Source organism: Rhinolophus ferrumequinum, chromosome 2 (genome assembly GCF_004115265.2).
Source record: "Rhinolophus ferrumequinum isolate MPI-CBG mRhiFer1 chromosome 2, mRhiFer1_v1.p, whole genome shotgun sequence".
NCBI classification, from domain to species: domain Eukaryota; kingdom Metazoa; phylum Chordata; class Mammalia; order Chiroptera; family Rhinolophidae; genus Rhinolophus; species Rhinolophus ferrumequinum.
The window spans coordinates 31,303,367-31,321,537 of NC_046285.1; the positions used below are offsets into that span (position 1 = coordinate 31,303,367).

Consider the following 18,171-nt stretch of genomic DNA (forward strand, 5'->3'; position numbering starts at 1 on the left):
AGTAAAACAATATTTTTTCCTAAGAAATCTTTCGTTACCCCAAGGTCATAAAGATACTCTCCTAAATTAGCTTCTAGACGTTTTAATGTTGTTAGTATAATTATTATAAAGATAAAGTGTCTCCCTTTTGATTAAGAACTCTTTAAGAACAAAAACACATATTCAGAAATGCATATTCTGTGTATTTACTGGAGTCACACCAAACTGGCATTATCATTAACAAATTCGACTATATAATCTTGGGGAAAAAAGAGAAATGCAATTAATTAAATAGTATATGTAGTGTACCTATTATTCCACTCAGTGAATTTATTGATGACTGTATGTAAATGTGAGATAGCATCAAGCTGATACCCTTCAGTTGATCTTGGTTCCCTGATAACTCGGAGTGTAAACATCTCAACATATGGTATGTGATTTTAGTGTTTAAAGATGTGAGTTTTATGTCTAGCATGGCTTCTGAAATATAACAGTCACTTATTCTGTGTTTAGTGTGAGGTTTTTTTTTTTTGATCGTTGATATTGAAAAATATGTTCTAAAGTTTTTAAGGATTAATATTCAATTAAAGCCATAAATAATCAAATCTAGCTATTCTTGAAAACTTTAAGTTTAAATTGTGACTTTTTGTCTGTAAATCTAGTAGATGTTAACAATCACTTTTAATGGGCCTTTGAGTAATATTTGATTTTATATGCAAAAGTAGTTAATGTACTGAAAAGGAAATTAAACACACTAAGTTTGTATTAAAGGTACTTTAATATATTTAAAGAAGTTTAATTATCTGTTTTAACCATCTCAACTGCTTAACTAATGCTTAAAAATAAAAAAATAGATTTTTAAATTTGTTCAATCTATATTTTCATAAATATCTCATTTTATATAATGTCAATTTTACATAAAAAGTCTGAATTGTTTACTCAGTTACGTATCTTAAATCAGAATAAAAGGGCTAAGCTGTTAATCAAATTCTCTAACACATTTGAATTACTAAAAATACCAATACATGTAGATTCTTTAGCACAAAAAAATGATTCTCTAATTTTTGATTGTTTTAAACACTTCTATGTGTACATATTCCTGGGGTTAGAGACGCTAAACCACTTGGAAAACAACTATCTTCTAAGCTAACTATAATTTCTTATTATCCAAAGGTTTTGACTGGGACAATGGGTAGATTCTTATTTTTAACCATCATGCAACATAACTTTATTTATTGCCTATATAAACTCATGATGAATTAGAGAAGAGTTCGGTCTTATTGCTGTTACAGCCCACAAAACTCATCGAGCCCATATACCCCGTATTTCTAACATTCTTTAGATTCACATTATACATTACCCAGTTCTTCTTTCTGTGACCCCAACCATGCAGCTTTTAACATTTGATTACATTTTGCATTTTATTGTCTCTTAAGGTATTTGAATGAATCTCATTCAGCTTTAAGTATTTCTCATTTTGACAGAGTCTTTTATTTTCTCACATTCTTTTGGCCTGGTAAGACCATAGAATTCTTGCTGATGAAAAATGATATCAAACCAGTGGGATTTTCTATATTACAAAAGACTAAAGGGATACAACAGCCTAAATGCAGTACATAAACCTTTGCATTTAGTTGTATTATCTCTTTGGTCTCATTTTTTGGATCCTGGATTGGGGGGGAGACAAGTATAATATATATTTTTGGTGAATTGAGGGAGTCTGAATATGGAATATTAGATGCTATTATGAATTAATTGTAATTTTCTTGAATTTGGTAATGGTATTGTTGTTATGTAGAGAAGGTTCTTTTTTTCTTGTGAGATGTGTGCTAAAATATTAAGGATCAAAAAGTCTAAAACTTAATATCAAATGATTTAACAATCACCATCACCACAACAACAGATAGACGGATGGATAGAAAAAACAAGACAAAAATATGAGAAAAATAATATCTGATTGGAATCTCCATATCTCAGTGTTGTGTTAGATGCAGTGGTAGCCTCAGCTTCTGAGAGTGTAACTCAGATAATATAGATCTCACTCCGAAGATAGTAATCTATTCAATTGTGAGAAGAAAAACTAGCTGTGAAGAGCTCTTGGATAATGTGTGTCTCTGTATAGGGTTTTGTACATAAAATTCATTTGCATCATGGATACATCCAAATGAAGTTTTTTTTATTTCTCATTAAGTGAACTCAAATTACCCAAGAGATTGCTTTTTGTCCCTGGCAGGAAACATCTAATCTTGCCATTTCAAGATAATTTTGGTTTAAAAATTAGTTACTGCTGGTTTAAAATTTAGTTTCTCTGGGGTTAACTGTTCATTAATACTCAAAATTCACCTCTCCCTTCTCCTAACCTCCTTGTGTTTCATATGTGGTTAGGGTGGCGGGGAGATAGAATAGTGCACATAAGAGCACAGACTCTGGAGCCAGATTACCTGGTAATCTGATAGAGAGATGTTATCTCTATCACTTCGTAGGTGAGTCACTTAGAGTAAACTACCCAAACCAAACTCTCTCTGCTTCAGTCTTCTCACCTGGAAAATAAGGAAAATTATAGTACCTATCTCATAAGGTTTCAGTAAGAATTATTTAATCACTATTTAAATAGTGATTAAATAATATTTATCAATAATAGTTACATAAATAAATCATATATATGTATATGTAGTTAAAATAAATAGTAGTAATTATTATATACAATAGCTACTTAAAAAAAGTCGATTGTCCTGGCATTGGTGAGGGTATGTGTCCATTTACCAATTTGTGGTCCTAACTGGACATAATGTATAACTCTTACCTGTTTGGTCTTTAGGTATCACCACTGCCCTTGCTGTGTCCACCATAGCTGGCATAACTTATGATCTCTCTTCTCAAAATGGTGAAGGCACAGTGGTTTATACTATCTCCTACCTGAGATTATACCTCTCCCTTACGTATGTACTCTCTTATTGGTGCTATGGAATGCACAGCTTCTAACATTATTCTGCTGTCCCCTGGCTTTGAGCCATCCATCTTGCAGCTTTCCACCACCTACTGGCTTCCCAGCAAGATACAACATATCTTGATTTTTAATTATCTTCTGTATCTCCCTTGAGGGGTCCTGAAAGCTATTGAAGATATCTCCAGGACAGTTGGAAGACCATATGGGGAGCTACGTTAAGCCTTCTCTTTGTCTAAATCTGTCCTATTACTGTTGCCACTCAATCTGACTTCCTAATGTTGGCATGAGTACTCTGACATACACTCCCTACCAGATTTTGGACAAAAAGCCAGCATACGTTCCTTTTGCCTATAGATTCCATGTGTCTGCCTGAATATTTTTATCTCAAGTAGGGAGCAGAAAGAAAACCCCACATCAGAGTCTAAACACTCGCTTTTCCCACTTCTCTCCAAGCTCCTTCATGTGAGGCAGAGCATTTCATATATGACATATCCTCTCTCACATCTTCTCTGTGGACTTCAGTACAAACTCAGTGCTCAGTTCTCCAAGCCTGGTGCTTAAAGTTAAAGCCCAAATGTTGGAGAGCCAAAATCTCTTTTGTCTCTAACAGGTAAAACCATGGATTTTTTTATGGCTATTTTCTCTACTATGAGTTTAACGTAAGAATATTTAAAAGTCAGAATTAGGCAATATATTTCTTTTCATCTAGATTCTATTCTCACCTTCTTCAAAGGGCGGGACAATAGAAATGATCAGGAGGAAGCTTACAATATTATCTATTACTTATGAATTCCATATAACAATAGGAAATTTATGCAATTTCAGGGGTAATTTTGACTATATGAGGTAGCTATAGATTCTAACTGTTCAATAAGATGCTACCCCTCTGACGGTCAGAAACATTCTCCTGTCAGTACATATTATATTTATATAAGACCCTCTGTGATAAGCAGCAGAGGCTTGTCCTTGCAATTTAAAATGAGATTGCTATACTGTCTCTTATTATGTGTTCCATCTTTTATGATATGTCAGTTTCTGTACAGAAAAATTAGGTTCCCATGCATTTGGCCCTAATCCACTAATATCTCGGTCTCTTCTCCATCCCTGATCATATTCCAGTAAGTACCTCTTTCATTTTTTTTTTTTTTTTTTTTTTTACTATTTCCAATCTATTTTACTGTTTACAGATAAAGCCTTAAGATAGAGGCAACTTCTTTTTTCTCTTTAAGCCTCATTTTCTTAATTAATTAATTAATTAATTTTTATGAAAGTTTATTGGAGTGACAGTGGTTGGTAAAGTTACATTGGTTTCAATTGTACAGTTCTGTAATACATCATCTATATATCACATGGTGTGTTCACCACCCAGAGTCAGTTTTTTTTCCATTTCAATATATACGCCACTGTTTACCCGGTTGACCAAGACAAATTGAGAGGCACCTTTGACTCCTTTCTCTTACTCATTCTGCACATAGAATTCAACACCAGTCCTGTTGTTTTCTAGGTTTGTTTACTTCACCCCACTCATAGTATTACAATCCTAGTCCTCAACTTAAAGGCCTTCAATTGCTTGCCATTCCATTTAGGAAAAATGGTGCACCATGGTCTCCTTGCCTGTACATTCAGAACTTTCTCCTGGCACTTTCCTCCTTGCTTGGTGTCATTGACCTTCTTTCAAATTTCACACACACAAAATTAACTCTTTTTACTTTTTGCAACCTATGGTTATATAGTGAGCTCTACGTGGTGTGCCTTTCTCCAGATTCCATCTCACTAATTCAAATTGATCCTTCAATTCTTATTAACAATTGCACTTCTCAGAAAGCCTTTTCTTAACACCTCCCATTTAAATTAGGTTCTCTGGTATACTTTCTCGAAGCACCTTTTACTTTTCTTTCATATCACTTACCAAATATATTTTGCAAGTATATTTTTAAGTATGCAATTATAAGTTTAATGACCATTTCCCTCTCTGGTTTGTAAACTCTCGGAGAATAAGGATCATGTTTGTTTTGCTCAACACTGGATTCCCAGTGTCCTGAGTCTGACACTGAGAAATTGCTCAGTATGCACTGTTGGTGGGATTGCAAATTGGTGCAGCCATTATGGGACACAGTATAGAGGTTCGTCAAAAAGTTATAAACAGAAGTACCTTATGACCCAGAAATTCAATTTCTGGGTATTCATCCAAAGAAATCCAAAACACTAATTTGAAAAGATATATGCACCCCTATGTTTATTGCAGCATTATTCACAATTGCCAAGATATGAAAGCAACCTAAATGCCTATGGATAGATGACTATATAAAGAAGTGGTACATATATATACAATGGAAACTTACTCGACCATAAAAAAAAAAATGAAATCTTATCATTTGAGACAACATGGATGAATCAAGAGGGTTGTATGCTAAGTGAAATAAGTCTTTCTCTAAACAAATACCATATGATTTCACTTATATGTGGAATATAAAGAACAAAATAAATGAACAAACAAAACAGAAAGAGACTCATAGATACAGAGAAAAAACTGATGGTTGCCAGATGCTCAGAGGGTTAGGGGGCTGGGTGAAAAAGCTGAAGGGATTAAGTACACATGGGAAGTTACAAAATAGTCACAGGAATGTAAAGTATAGCATAGGGAATATAGTCAATAATATTGTAATAACTATGTATAGTCCCAGATGGGTACTAGACTTATTGGGGGGATCACTTCGTACATTAAATAAATGTCTAACCACTATGCTATACATTTGGAACTAATAATGGGGCAAAGAGGCACCAAACTTGTATAGGTAGGCAACTGTCTTGTTCATTTACATCTAATGGTGTTCCATGGTCTTGCCTCTAGAAAAATGACATATTAGCTCACTCTCCAAAATCATCAGTTTTAAAGTGCTGGAGACCATGACTATTTAATAAAGAAACATGTTTTATGATGTGGTGTCTAGACTAACATTCTAACATTCTAAATAACATTCTAAATAACATTCTAAATAACATTCTAAATAATACTGAATGTTACCTGTAATTGAAAAAAAAATTAGCAAATTAAATAAGGAACTACTCAGTAAAAATTTGTGGAATGAATGAATGGAGGAATGTCAAATAGTGGGGTATCAATAGATAGGTGTTCTTTTATTTTTAGCCAAGAGTCACCAAGATATGAGGTTATCTTTCCATTATCATTATTGTTACCCTTACAAATAACTGTGATTTTTTTGGAAGTGGGTTAATATTCATTCAGAATATATCAGCATTGTGTCCCTTCTGATTGGCTGATTCCTGTACTATGCCTGCTCAGAAATAATTTGTATATCATCTCTATTGAGAAAGAAATATATTCATTCTGAAATAATCATAATATAGTTGTTTAATTAATTAGAAAGAAATGGGCATTTAAGATAGTTAAATTATTACTTTATTATTAATTTATTATCATTGTACTTCATGAAAGGAGGAAGTCAATATACTAACATCTTTGAAGCTACTTCCGAAGAATAAAATGTACATGTATCTTGAAAATGAACCTGGTGAATTATTAAGAAAAAGCTTTTAGAGTGACTTAGTTGAATCTGTCAATATCCCAAAACCTAAGGTGCTAGAATAAATGTTCTAAACTAAACACTGCAGATCATTTAAATGCTATAGATTACTCAAGAAAACCCTGAACAGAAAGACAAATGAGAAAGGCGAGCAAAGGGAAATAAATAAACACTCACTTTGTGTCAGAGAAAATTGGAGTAGGTTTTTCTCTTAGGAACAGCTGTTAGCGTTCATATTTCCTTTATGGTATACATCAGCATCTTTAGAGTTATAAAATTTCTGAATCTCTTCTTCATGGCAAAAGGTATTTCTCTCTTTGTTTGAGGCATTATTCTGAAAAGTACAGGTGTGTTTTATTCTTTGTTTAGGAAGACAAGGACACTATGTTAAAGAATGTATATGTACGCAATAACGGATATTCCTGATGAAAGTTTTATGTTTTCATTTTCCTCTGAATATATATGTTGCCTCTAATGTTCAAGTGCAACATAGAAAGTAAAGAACATAGAGCTTCAGTCTAGACACCACATCATAAAACATGTTTCTTTATTAAATAGTCATGGTCTCCAGCACTTTAAAACTGATGATTTTGGAGAGTGAGCTAATATGTCATTTTTCTAGAGGCAAGACCATGGAACACCATTAGATGTAAATGAGCAAGACAGTTGCCTACCTATACAAGTTTGGTGCCTCTTTGCCCCAGAACTTACCTGGGTCCTGTTGGTTGCTTCTAAGGCTGGAGTAGGGCTTTATTCCTTTAACTTAAACTTTGATCTCTGTTAAAGTACACACATTTCTTTTCCTCCCCTTTCCTTGGAACTCTTTAAGTGATTTGCAGTCATTTAAAGCTTAATGCAGTGTTTCTGATCTTTTCTGAGGAGCAGGCTTGGGTGGGTGACGTGGAAGCACCGGGAATGAGGTTCTGACCTCTCAAAGGGCCAGCAAGCCTTTGCAGAGTATCGGATCAATAAATGAGGGCGAGGGCTGAGAATGGGAGGATTGGGGCCATCACTGATTGATGCCAAAGAGTGCATCTCATATTGTTGTGAATCTGTATGACAAAACAATCAGATTTACTTTAGTTTAAAAAAATGCCTAAATCTTAGATTGATTTTTAAACAAACATTTGAAGAACTGATGTTTGGTTTGAATTTTCTATTTTTCTTTCCCACTAGAATGGTATGATACATACTGGCCTACATGAAGGCAATAAAATCAAAGAAGTTTTAAACTTTGATAAGTTGTTGAACCCATTTGTTTTTGCAAGTTATTTTTTCAAGAGTAGATAAAGGCATTTTTGAAAATGTTCACTTTTTTTCTCAGGTCACAGGGGTGCTATTTAATAAATTACTTTTCTTGGGAACTAAGACCCACCTTTATTCATTTGAAAAGGTTAATGTAGCTGTTCAAAGTGTTCTAGTTATTCCCAGAGAGTAATTTATGCACTAAACATCTATTTTATTTGGGAAATGTCTAAATGAAAAAAAAAAAGGGTGAAGTACAAATTAAAGACAAGTAGAGCTGGTAGTTCATAACTGAAGTTGCTTTTTCCCCTGAGCTCCACTTACATAGATTGATTTATATCCCTGACCATCCCCATTTAAAATTTCAGTGCTCTCTCCCCTTTACCCTAAAACTTCCTATTTTTTTTTTACTTTATTTTTCTCCATACCACTTAACACAAATATACTATTTTACGTATAGAGTTTGTTTTCTTCTGACTTCCCTGACTGCAATGTAAGTTCTGTGCAGATAAAAATTTTCTAATGGCAGTGCCTCAGCTTCCCTGGACAGTACCAGGCACACGTAAGCAATTCAATAATATTTGGTAAATGAATGTAGGAATAAATCTCTATGTATTGATCAAATGTACCAAGTAATTTCCAATTTTCCATTTGACTTCTTGTTATAACAATCATTTTCTGGAAGGCAGTGCCATTTAATAGTTGAGGGTAGTTTCTGGAGTCACTGTGGATTGAATCTTGATTGTAACATTGGTTGTCTGTTTAACCTTGGACAAGTTACTTAGCATTTTTTGCCTTAGTTTTCTCATTTCCTACGAAAAGGAGAATAATTTACCTATCTCATGCTTAGAAAATATGTGTAAAGTGCTTAAAAAACAAAAGTGAAGTACATTCTGGTACATAGTCAGCCCTTAAACCTCGCTAGTATGGTCATTAAATCAATTTGTGAAAAGAATAATATTCTTTATGAACTCATTGGCCTAAGTGAAATAGAGCCATGGTAATTATGCAGAAATTAAAAATATCTTGCTTGGAATCACTTAGTTCAAAGCATATTTTAAATATACATTACTAATATAATTTACTTTCTGAAAATTAGGACATTAATTTTATTTATTTGACAAACTCCAATTAAGCCAAACAGAGCAGTATAATAATTCCAAAGGTCAAGCTTGTCTTTGAAGTCGGCCCTACCATTTACTGGGTCTGTGACCCTGAGTGAGCCAATGAGAAGGGGTAGGCTTTCATTTCTACATTTGTAATGGGTTAAAAATTAAATCTGTGTTAGTAGTTGAATATTAAACACAGCACAGTGCCTGGCACATAACAGATCTCAATAAAAGGAAGGTAAAAAAAATTATTAAATATATAAAATCTCGAGAACGGTGTTTGTGACAGAACTGTATCACTTTATGTAAAATTGGGTGAGAATTGAAAGTGAAATTATGTTTTTCTGACTTCAAGTTCAATTTTAAGGAAATAAATTAGAAATTTATATTTTGAAAGTTATTTTAGAAAGAAAATTTAATATGAAAAATATGGAGATAATTGCCAGCAAATTACTTAGTATTTCCTTTGTATTGCTAAGTATAAAACACAGAGCCTATTAGTACCAGTTTAAGAGATGTGCTTGACTCTTTTTAAAAATCAATACTTCTGAATGCCTTAAAATTCAATGTGGTACATACAATCCTCCTCTTCCCCTATCCTCATCGATATAAATTTATGAGAGTACTAAGTTAAGAAGCATGTACAAAACTTTGTGCATACATATCTTCAAGGTCATTATTATCTACAAATTCATTATTAGTATTTTGTAATATTTGCTGTGTTAGGCAGTGTTGTACACCATTGTTAGCACCAAAGTAGGGGTGTTGGTTCCTGTACTTGGTTATAGTGGAGAAGATGGGAAATGCTTCTGCTCAGGTTCTCTAACCAGAATTTGCTGGGCCCACAATGGGACAGCAAGCACCTCACGTCACCCTACAGTGGACCGCAGAAATCAGGTTCTACCTTGTGATATGAAGCTCAATTAAGTTCTTTAGCCAGATCAGGACTGGAGTATCCATGTCTCAAATTGTAGCCCTCCCACCGCGCCCCCAGGAGCTACGGAGCCTGAGCCAAAAAGATATTATGCTTTGAGTGTAAAGAGTCTCAATACAGTCCCTAAATCCCAAGCATCCCATTTTAGAAAAGAACTTTAGGAACTGTGGTAATGTAGCTTCCCCAAGCTTGCTACTGTGAGATGATACTCAGGTTTTCTCTGTGCAGGGCAAGTGTTGGAGATAGGATTGGGAACAGGAGATGTGCAAGTTAATAGCTCATCATTTGTTTTAATTTATAGGTAGAACATAAAGAGCCTCCAAAGTCTTGAAAATGCCGTAAGCACTGCCAATGTTATAGGGATAAAAATGTAGATTTTGCCTATACAAGAGATGTAGGTGTCCTTCTAAAATGCCCTGCTTAATGTATACTAATACTAAAATATAGACCAGTACAAATAACACTATAAATATAATAATGTGATTTAACAATTCAGTACTGTCACTAGTCCACAGGACACCTTTGTGTTGAGTAGTGTAGCTTCAGAACATGTGGCTTAGCCAAAGAAACACAGGCCCTGTAGCCATCTCTCTACTGGATGCCCTTGTGCAGGGTACAACTTGCACGTCAGTATGTGGTGGCCCTGAAACTAATATTTCAATGCCTTCTGTATGTCCAGACTATGTTATGTTCTTTATGCACTTATACTTTATAAAGTCTTATGATCATCATCTTGATTTTCAAGTGACAAAGAGAATGACTGATGGGAGGATTTGGGACCATATCTGCTGATATCAAAATCAATTGTTAAAGCAAGCTGCCTTCTACTGCTACCATCTTTTCTTTAAAAAAAATTGTTACCTCCATGTTACCATGATAGTGCTGGAGGTCCTGTTCAAAATGTGAAGGGGAGAGGCATATCTCTTTTGGACAAACTCAGATTGGATCTGAAGTTGTAAAGCCAAGACTTTACTACTGCTGTCAGTAGGCTGTTTTAAATAGTTGAGTTTCTCATCTAATTTTGGTAAATACAGAAATGTCCAGTTTAGGCTTTAGTAATAATACTCTTTTCACAATGAGGGCTTCCACTTCCTTTTTAAAAAACAATTTTCTCCCTCATGTGCCCATGTTATAAAATACATCTATTAAGCATACGAAATTTAAAAGACTCAGGAAACAACTTATAATAAATGACAACTTCCCCCCTCCCTCCCAAAAAAAAACCCACACTGAGTTTATTTAGTAACAGATATTTAGGTAATTTATGCAGTAATCTTTGTTATCAGAAAGACCTGAAGTTGAATTTTAGTTCATCTACTTGTTTTCCGTATCATTTAAACTTCCTGAGACTTATTTTTCTTTCTCTGTACCTGAGTAATAATTCAAATATAATCCAATCATTAGAAGGAATGTGAATGAGAGACTATAGGTAAATGGTCTGGCACACAGTTACTGCACATGTACAGTGTGCACTCATGAAATGTTTTTTTTTGTCCATTAGAGAATATAAAAGGTAGAAAGCATTTCAGAATAATAAAATCACTCACCATCAAAAATTCCTGACTCTGTGAATCCCTAGAGGTGGGAGACATCTCTAGATTGAAGACAACAGTGTGGGTCTAGAGTTCCCAATGCCTTCTGGGAATTCAGGGGACTAACCATAAGAAGGGAGTGGCAGGACATGAGACAGATATGTGTGACGTGGCATGTACCACTTAGAAACAAGCTGCTCTGTTTCCTAGTAGTCTTTCAAAGAGTCCAGAATAGCAGGGCTGGCTTAGTCTACTTGAAGTGTTTGGAGGATCTAGACAATGAAGGTGTAGGTATAACCAAGAGAGCCCAGGGTCTGGGTCAGCCACTTGTGTGAGATTTTCATTTAGGGACTCTCCTAAGGGATCAGAACTAACCAGGCTTGTGGCTGTTCTCCCAAAAGTCGTTAGGTTTGTGCCTGAGTATTATGTTACAATGCTGAAGGAAGGAAGCTCCTTAGAGTTAACATTTTTTTCAGTCTATTTTAGAGAGTAAACTCATACCTTACTTTCCCACATCCTCACCAAAGTGACTTCGTTCACCATAAACTTGTTATACTAAAATGATGATTCAAAAGCAAAATGTATTTCCTTCCTTTTGCTAAAGATGTGATTAATGATCTAAGGGTAGATTTTTAAGGCCATCTAAAATATCATTTTCCCCCAAAACCCCAAGCTTTTAAAATGCACTAAATTATTTGAACAAACCTTTATAATTTTATTTTATTTTTGCTTTTTATGCCTAGACCAAAACCACAAACCCAAAAGAGTTTTTTTTTTTTTTTTTTTTTTTTTCCCAGTGAAAAGACTGTACTCGAAGAATAAGTTGGGCTCTTCTGGAAAATGTTTTAACTTTGTCAGGCCAATAAGAAGGCATTGAGAAAAAAAAAAAAAAGTTAAACACCAGCCTGACAGGTGTTTAAGTATTTAAGTCAATTTATATTTGTTTGTTCAACCCATATTGACAACTTAAAAAAAAATCACCATCCAATACTTTTTGCTAAGAATTCAAAGTTTTCATGTGTCCATATCAGTTCTTATTACCCACCAATGACCAGTCATTGGAGGAACCATGGTGTCACACATAGTATTTTCCTGTTCTCCATTTTGCTTTATTCCTGTGTTTCCTGAGAAAATGATACACAGACCACTGATTTGGAAAAATAGCGGTACTCGGGAATTCTTTTGTTGAAGGGAAGTTTTTCCTGACATTATTTGGTCATCAAGGGTATTGAGAATTCTCTGAGAATCAAGTATTAAGTGTTAAATTCCTCTGCCTTTATGTATCTTGTTATTTCCAAGTGTAGAGTTGTCTCCAAATTGGTCCATCAGCCTAGCTATGCTGTTCTAATCTGCCAAATACTTGGTTTGAGTTCTTCCTATTTATCATAAAGAATTTTTCTTTTATGAAGTTTATGACTTATATGTTAGCTCTTCCATTACAAAAGCCTAGTTTTGTCACCCATAGTAAACTGAAGCCAAAGAATGAAAATAATTTTGAAATATTGTGACCAAAATCTCTGCCTCTTTGCTGATAATTATTTCTCATAATCCTTAGGCCTTTAACGATCTTTGACTGTGTGGAGGCAGGCTGCCTGCCTATCCAACAGTGAATTGAGATCAGCCGCAGTCTTTCCAGCAAGTAAGAGTGAAGGCTGCTGACGCGCATCTGATGACTAACTCTTTTCTAGGTTTTGCAATGGAACGGATACGGTTGCTGTTGCTTCTAACAATAAGAGTGCTTCCGGGATCTGCTCAGTTCAATGGCTACAACTGTGATGCCAACCTCCACAGTAGATTTCCTGGTAAGTTGGAGCCTAATCTTTTCTCTAATTGTATCTGGAAAAAGTGATTATGTTTGAAAAGTAAATCATTTAAATACATATGAAAAATAGGGGGTATCCCTCTATGTTAAGTGGATATTAACAAATGGCAAATGACAAAAGACATTTTTCTGGAGTTGTAATTTATATCCACATTAACATACAAAGTGTTCATCGTAGTTAATATTATTATAATGGCGGTTCACAGATGTGAAAAATATTGGCTAGTGGGTTGTAAAATTGGGAGAGACTAATTTCATTCAAAATTCTTCTAATTGAAGCCTTTTCCCCCTCATATGTTAATTCAGACTTTCAAAACTGGTTTTATATGCAAATACATTTATTTAGGAATAATACTTAAGAAAATGATTGTGAAATATGCAATAATAGTAAAATGTTTGTCACCACTAAAGCACAAGGCCAGCTTCAGCATGCATTTCACAGCAACCCAGCAATGTGGTGACAGACATGAGATTTTGACCATATTGATAGACAGGTCCCACAGATTCCTAAAATCTTTACTCAGTGAGAAGTAATTCAATGATTTATTTAAGTACTCGTCATTTCATATCCAATAAAGTTATAGAAGCATAGTTCAACATTTTCAAAATACAGTTTAGAAAATCTGGAACTATGTTTTCAAGTCTGCCATGTAAACCCAAATACCTTCTGCCATGTTTTACATTCTCCAAAAATGCCAGTACCCCTATGTTCAGAGCATGCCGGAGCAACAGCGTACCTATGCAGAGCCATCAGTAGGTCGTTATGTAGTTGTTATGAGCTTTCTAGTTTATCTGGAGAAGTAATCTGGCTTGCTCCAGGATAAAGATCAAAGACTGTAGAAATGTCTTCATGAGCACAGACCTGGAATGCAAGTACGTGGCAGGTTAAGTAAAATATAGAGGTCAGGTAAGTCTAGGAAGGTGTGCTAAGGCAGGGTTGTTAATGGTTTTGAATACCTGAAACGATGTGGTTTTTTAAAATTTGTTTACGTTTTTTATTTTGGAAAATTTCAGATATACTCATATAGAGAAGCAGACATTAGTAAAAGAGCACTCATACTGATTATCAGCTTCATCAATTATCAAAATTTATAAATTTTGTTTCATCTTTCTCTTCTTACCACCCCCATCTCTGGAATATTTTAAAATAAATTCATATGGAATATTTTAAAATAAATTCATATGCATATATAATGAAAAATAACTTAAAAATAATTATACTTCACATACACGTCTAATAAACTTAACAATAATTCCTTAATATCATCTAATACTCAGCCAATTTGCCTCTGAAACATCCACATTTGTTGATCTGAGTCTTAAAGTCGATTTTAATTTAAAACAGTTCCTCTCTGTCCTTTGCTTTTCTAAAATGCTATTTCTCTCTTGACATAATTTGGTCTTTTTTTCTTTTTCTTGTTTTTTCGTAGAACTCTGACACTCTGGATTTGGTTGACTGAAACTCTGATGTGTCTTTAACATGCTGCTCCTTTCTTGTATGTCCTGTAAACTAATTAGAGCTAGAGGTTTGAGTAAATTTAGGTTCAATGGGTTTGGCAATATTTTGTGTGTTATTTGTGTAATAAAAGTGTTTTGTTTTCATTTTATAGGCAGTGAAGAGCCGTTGAGTCTATTTAAACATATCTTTTTAAGGGTTTGACTAGGTCACATTTTACTTTAGAAAGCAGACATTGGGAAAAGCATGAAAGATAGAATCATGTTAGAAGAGACTAGAGGCAAAGAGAAATATCATGAAGGCAGTGGCAGTGGGAGCAGAAGAAGGAGACAGCTATAAAAGATAGTTTGTGTAGACTAACCAGCAATGGAGAATGAATGCAATTTGGGAAATGAAAGGGAATACTAGAGGATGTTTTGAACTTGGATAATTGGATGTTGATACTGTTAACTGACACCAAAAGTATGGGCACTTGCAGGTTTTAGAGAGAAAGTTTGGGTTTGAAAATAGTGAGTATGGGGTGCTTTTAGAACTTCAAGTGGCAGCCTCTGTCCAGTGGTAGGAAATATGGACCTGGGTGTGAGAAGAGATGTTGAAACTGAAAATAGCGAGATGAGAGTTGAATCCCTGTGCAGTAAGTGACCAAGAACTGGGGGATAGGAAAATGGAAGGTATGAAGAAGGACTGTTAGATCACTTTAGTGGTGAAGGAAAGAGAGGAGTGACCTGAGCCAGCTCTCTTGATGAAAAAGAGGATTTTTGGATTAGAGACACCTTAGAGTATACACGAGTGAAGGGAAAGTATTCAGAGATTGGGTGTATTAATAAAGAAATAACTGAGGTAATGAGGAAAGAAAATATGGAAGAGATCAAAGGAACAGGTGGAAGTGTTAACCTAGGAAAAATGGTTGCTGTTTCTCCGGTTTAGGAGAGAAGGAGAAATAAAAGACACAGGCAGAGAAGTTGAGAGATGCTGATGGTCTTCGTCTCCACGGTGAACTGGGAGGCAGGGGCCCTCATGAGAATGAGGGTTTAGAGGCCTGGCTGGGGCCTGGGAAGGGTAGTCAAGCCTTACTCTGTTATGGATGAAAAAGAAGGCCAAAATGTAAAAAGATGGTGGCAATCTCTGAATCTGCAGATGAGTCTAATATATGTATATATATATTAAGAACAACTGACATAGTATATTCTATTATTTTCTTGAGTTCATTATTCCCATTGAAAGCACAGTCATGTGTTAGAGAAGCATAATTAAAAACAGAATCTCCCAATCCAGAAATGCTCTCCACAAAGATAGTAGAGATGAAAACACCCTTGAGTAAGCATTAAAGCAGAATGTGATGGTCATCATGGCAATCCACTAAGAGGTTGCAAAGACAGAAAGAACTCATTCTTTTACATAGCCAAGCAGATGCCACCCATTACAGATATGTTTTCAAGATAAATGATAACTAGTCCTCAAGTATACGAGGACTTGACAGCATCTTTTGTCACATATAGTTTATCCTAAAATACCTGGTAATTGTGTTAGCATATTGGCTTTATCCAAGGGAAAAATAAAATTCTCGTATCTTTATGACAGGAGGTAGTTTTTCAATTTGGAGCAAAGCTCCCTCTGAAGTTAGGCTCCCACCCTCCCACCAAAACTCTGAAATTGGGGTGCTATCTTCCTTGACATTTACATTTCCAAGAGATGATTCCCAGGTTCTTGAGAAAAACATTTCTAGGTCATAAAGCAGACAAGAGACCTGTCTAGTTTTCCACAGGATTAACATACATTTCAAAGAGAAGAGAAAGTACTTACAATTATGAGTTTTCTGATGTAACTGATCTAAGAAATGGAAAGAAGGAGAAGTCTGTTCCTTTATTTTCAACAGGGAGAATCAAGCCTCTTATTTTCAATTTGTAATTGTCTTTGTATATGTTAGCACTTTTAGTACTGTCAGGCTTAGACAACAAATACCCAAACTTACACACACATACTCACTCATATACCACCACCCCCGCCCCCCACACACAATGTTGCGATTTAAAATTTATGATTGATTAAAAAAAACCCTGAAATCCACATAAATCAGAAGTTCCAGGAGAGACTAAGTTTACATGGGTATTATTTTCAAGTGAGCCCATTTTTGCAGGTTGCTTGCAAAAGAAGACGAGTGAGCAAATAAAGCCTAAAGGTTAATTGCTCACTCCCCTCTTGGCTTTCGACTTCGCTTCCCTATGAAGATCATCCTTGATGTCACAAGGAGCTCACATGCTGCTCAGACACTAAGCAACAGTGTAGAATGAGAATGAGTCTGGCATAGGAGAGGGACTATTTAAATGCAAAGTAATGTTAATAATGATGACAGTAATCATCTCACCCTATCTGACCTTTGCTGTTTCATGACATTAGAATTATTTTCTTTAATTTCCATGGCATTTATCCTTGAGCCAAAGGAAACATCACGGTCTAACTCATTTCAAATTTAAAGGGATACCATTTAACTTTAAGGTAGTTAACTCTTGGCTATCCAAGCGAATAGCAGGGAACAGACACATGTCCCACTGACATTATAGTTGTAATAAAATTCAAACCACGGTAGACCTTTAGAGTACCAAAGAATTATTTGGCCAGAGTGAAACACACCAAGAAATGCGTTTGACCTCTGTGACTGATGGATAGCTTCCGGAACTAGCTTCCTTTTGGGGGAAGATGATAGTATACGAGAGTAAGCCTAAACTCAGACCCCTAAAGAAGTCTTTAATGACAGAGGTACAATCAAGGAGAGATTAGATTTATATGACACGAGAAACTTTGGGGCCTGACACTGTTTTATGGTGACCTAACTGGTTGTGGGACACTGAATGTAAGTCAGTGTTACATAACTAGTTATTTTGTATGCTATTTAAAATAACACTGATAAGGAAGAAATCAATAGGGTCCACATATTGCATGCTAGGCACATTACATAATTTTCTCTTTTATTTCTTACAACAAACCTACAAACCATTTTTAATCCTCATTTTATGATGGGGAAATTGAGGATTAGAATTTGTTTAATGCTGCAAAGCTAGCAATTGACAGAGATTAAAAATTAGTACTCTTTCCATTAAATCACGATGCTTTAAAGTGAACTTTGAATACCAAGTTTAAAAAATGTTGTATACAAACAAAACAAAACAAAACAAAAAATCCAATTGAAAAGTGGGCAAAAAAACCTGAATAGACGTTTTATTTTTCCAAAGAAGGCATATAGATGGTGAACAGGTATGTGAAAATATGTTCAACATCATTAATCATCAGGGAAATGCAAATCAAAACCATAGTGAGATCTAATTTTGTACCTGTTAGAATGGATATCATCAAAAAGACAAGATGTAAAAAGTACTGGCAAAAATGTAGAGAAAAGGAAACACTTGTGCACTGTTAGTAGGAATACAAATTGGTGCAGCCACTATGGAAAACAATATGGAGTTTCCTCAAAAAGTTAAAAATAGAACCACTATATTACCTAGCAATTCTACTTCTGTGTATATATTTGAAGGAAATAAAATCACTATGTCAAAGAGATATCTGCACCCCCATGTTCATTGCAGCATTATTTAAAATAACTAAGA

The 18,171-nt window shown here is 34.8% G+C and overlaps 1 protein-coding gene across 2 annotated transcripts in view; it reads left to right on the plus strand.

Annotated features, from left to right (window-relative positions):
- Positions 1-18,171, plus strand: part of ZPLD1 (zona pellucida like domain containing 1) — a 124,556-nt gene that overhangs the window by 72,331 nt on the left and 34,054 nt on the right. For both annotated transcript variants that reach the window (XM_033133985.1, XM_033133976.1), the window contains one exon: positions 12,980-13,093. In XM_033133985.1, coding sequence (XP_032989876.1) covers positions 12,988-13,093 — 106 coding nt within the window. In that variant the 5' untranslated portion in view covers positions 12,980-12,987. The remainder of the gene's footprint in view (positions 1-12,979; positions 13,094-18,171) is intronic.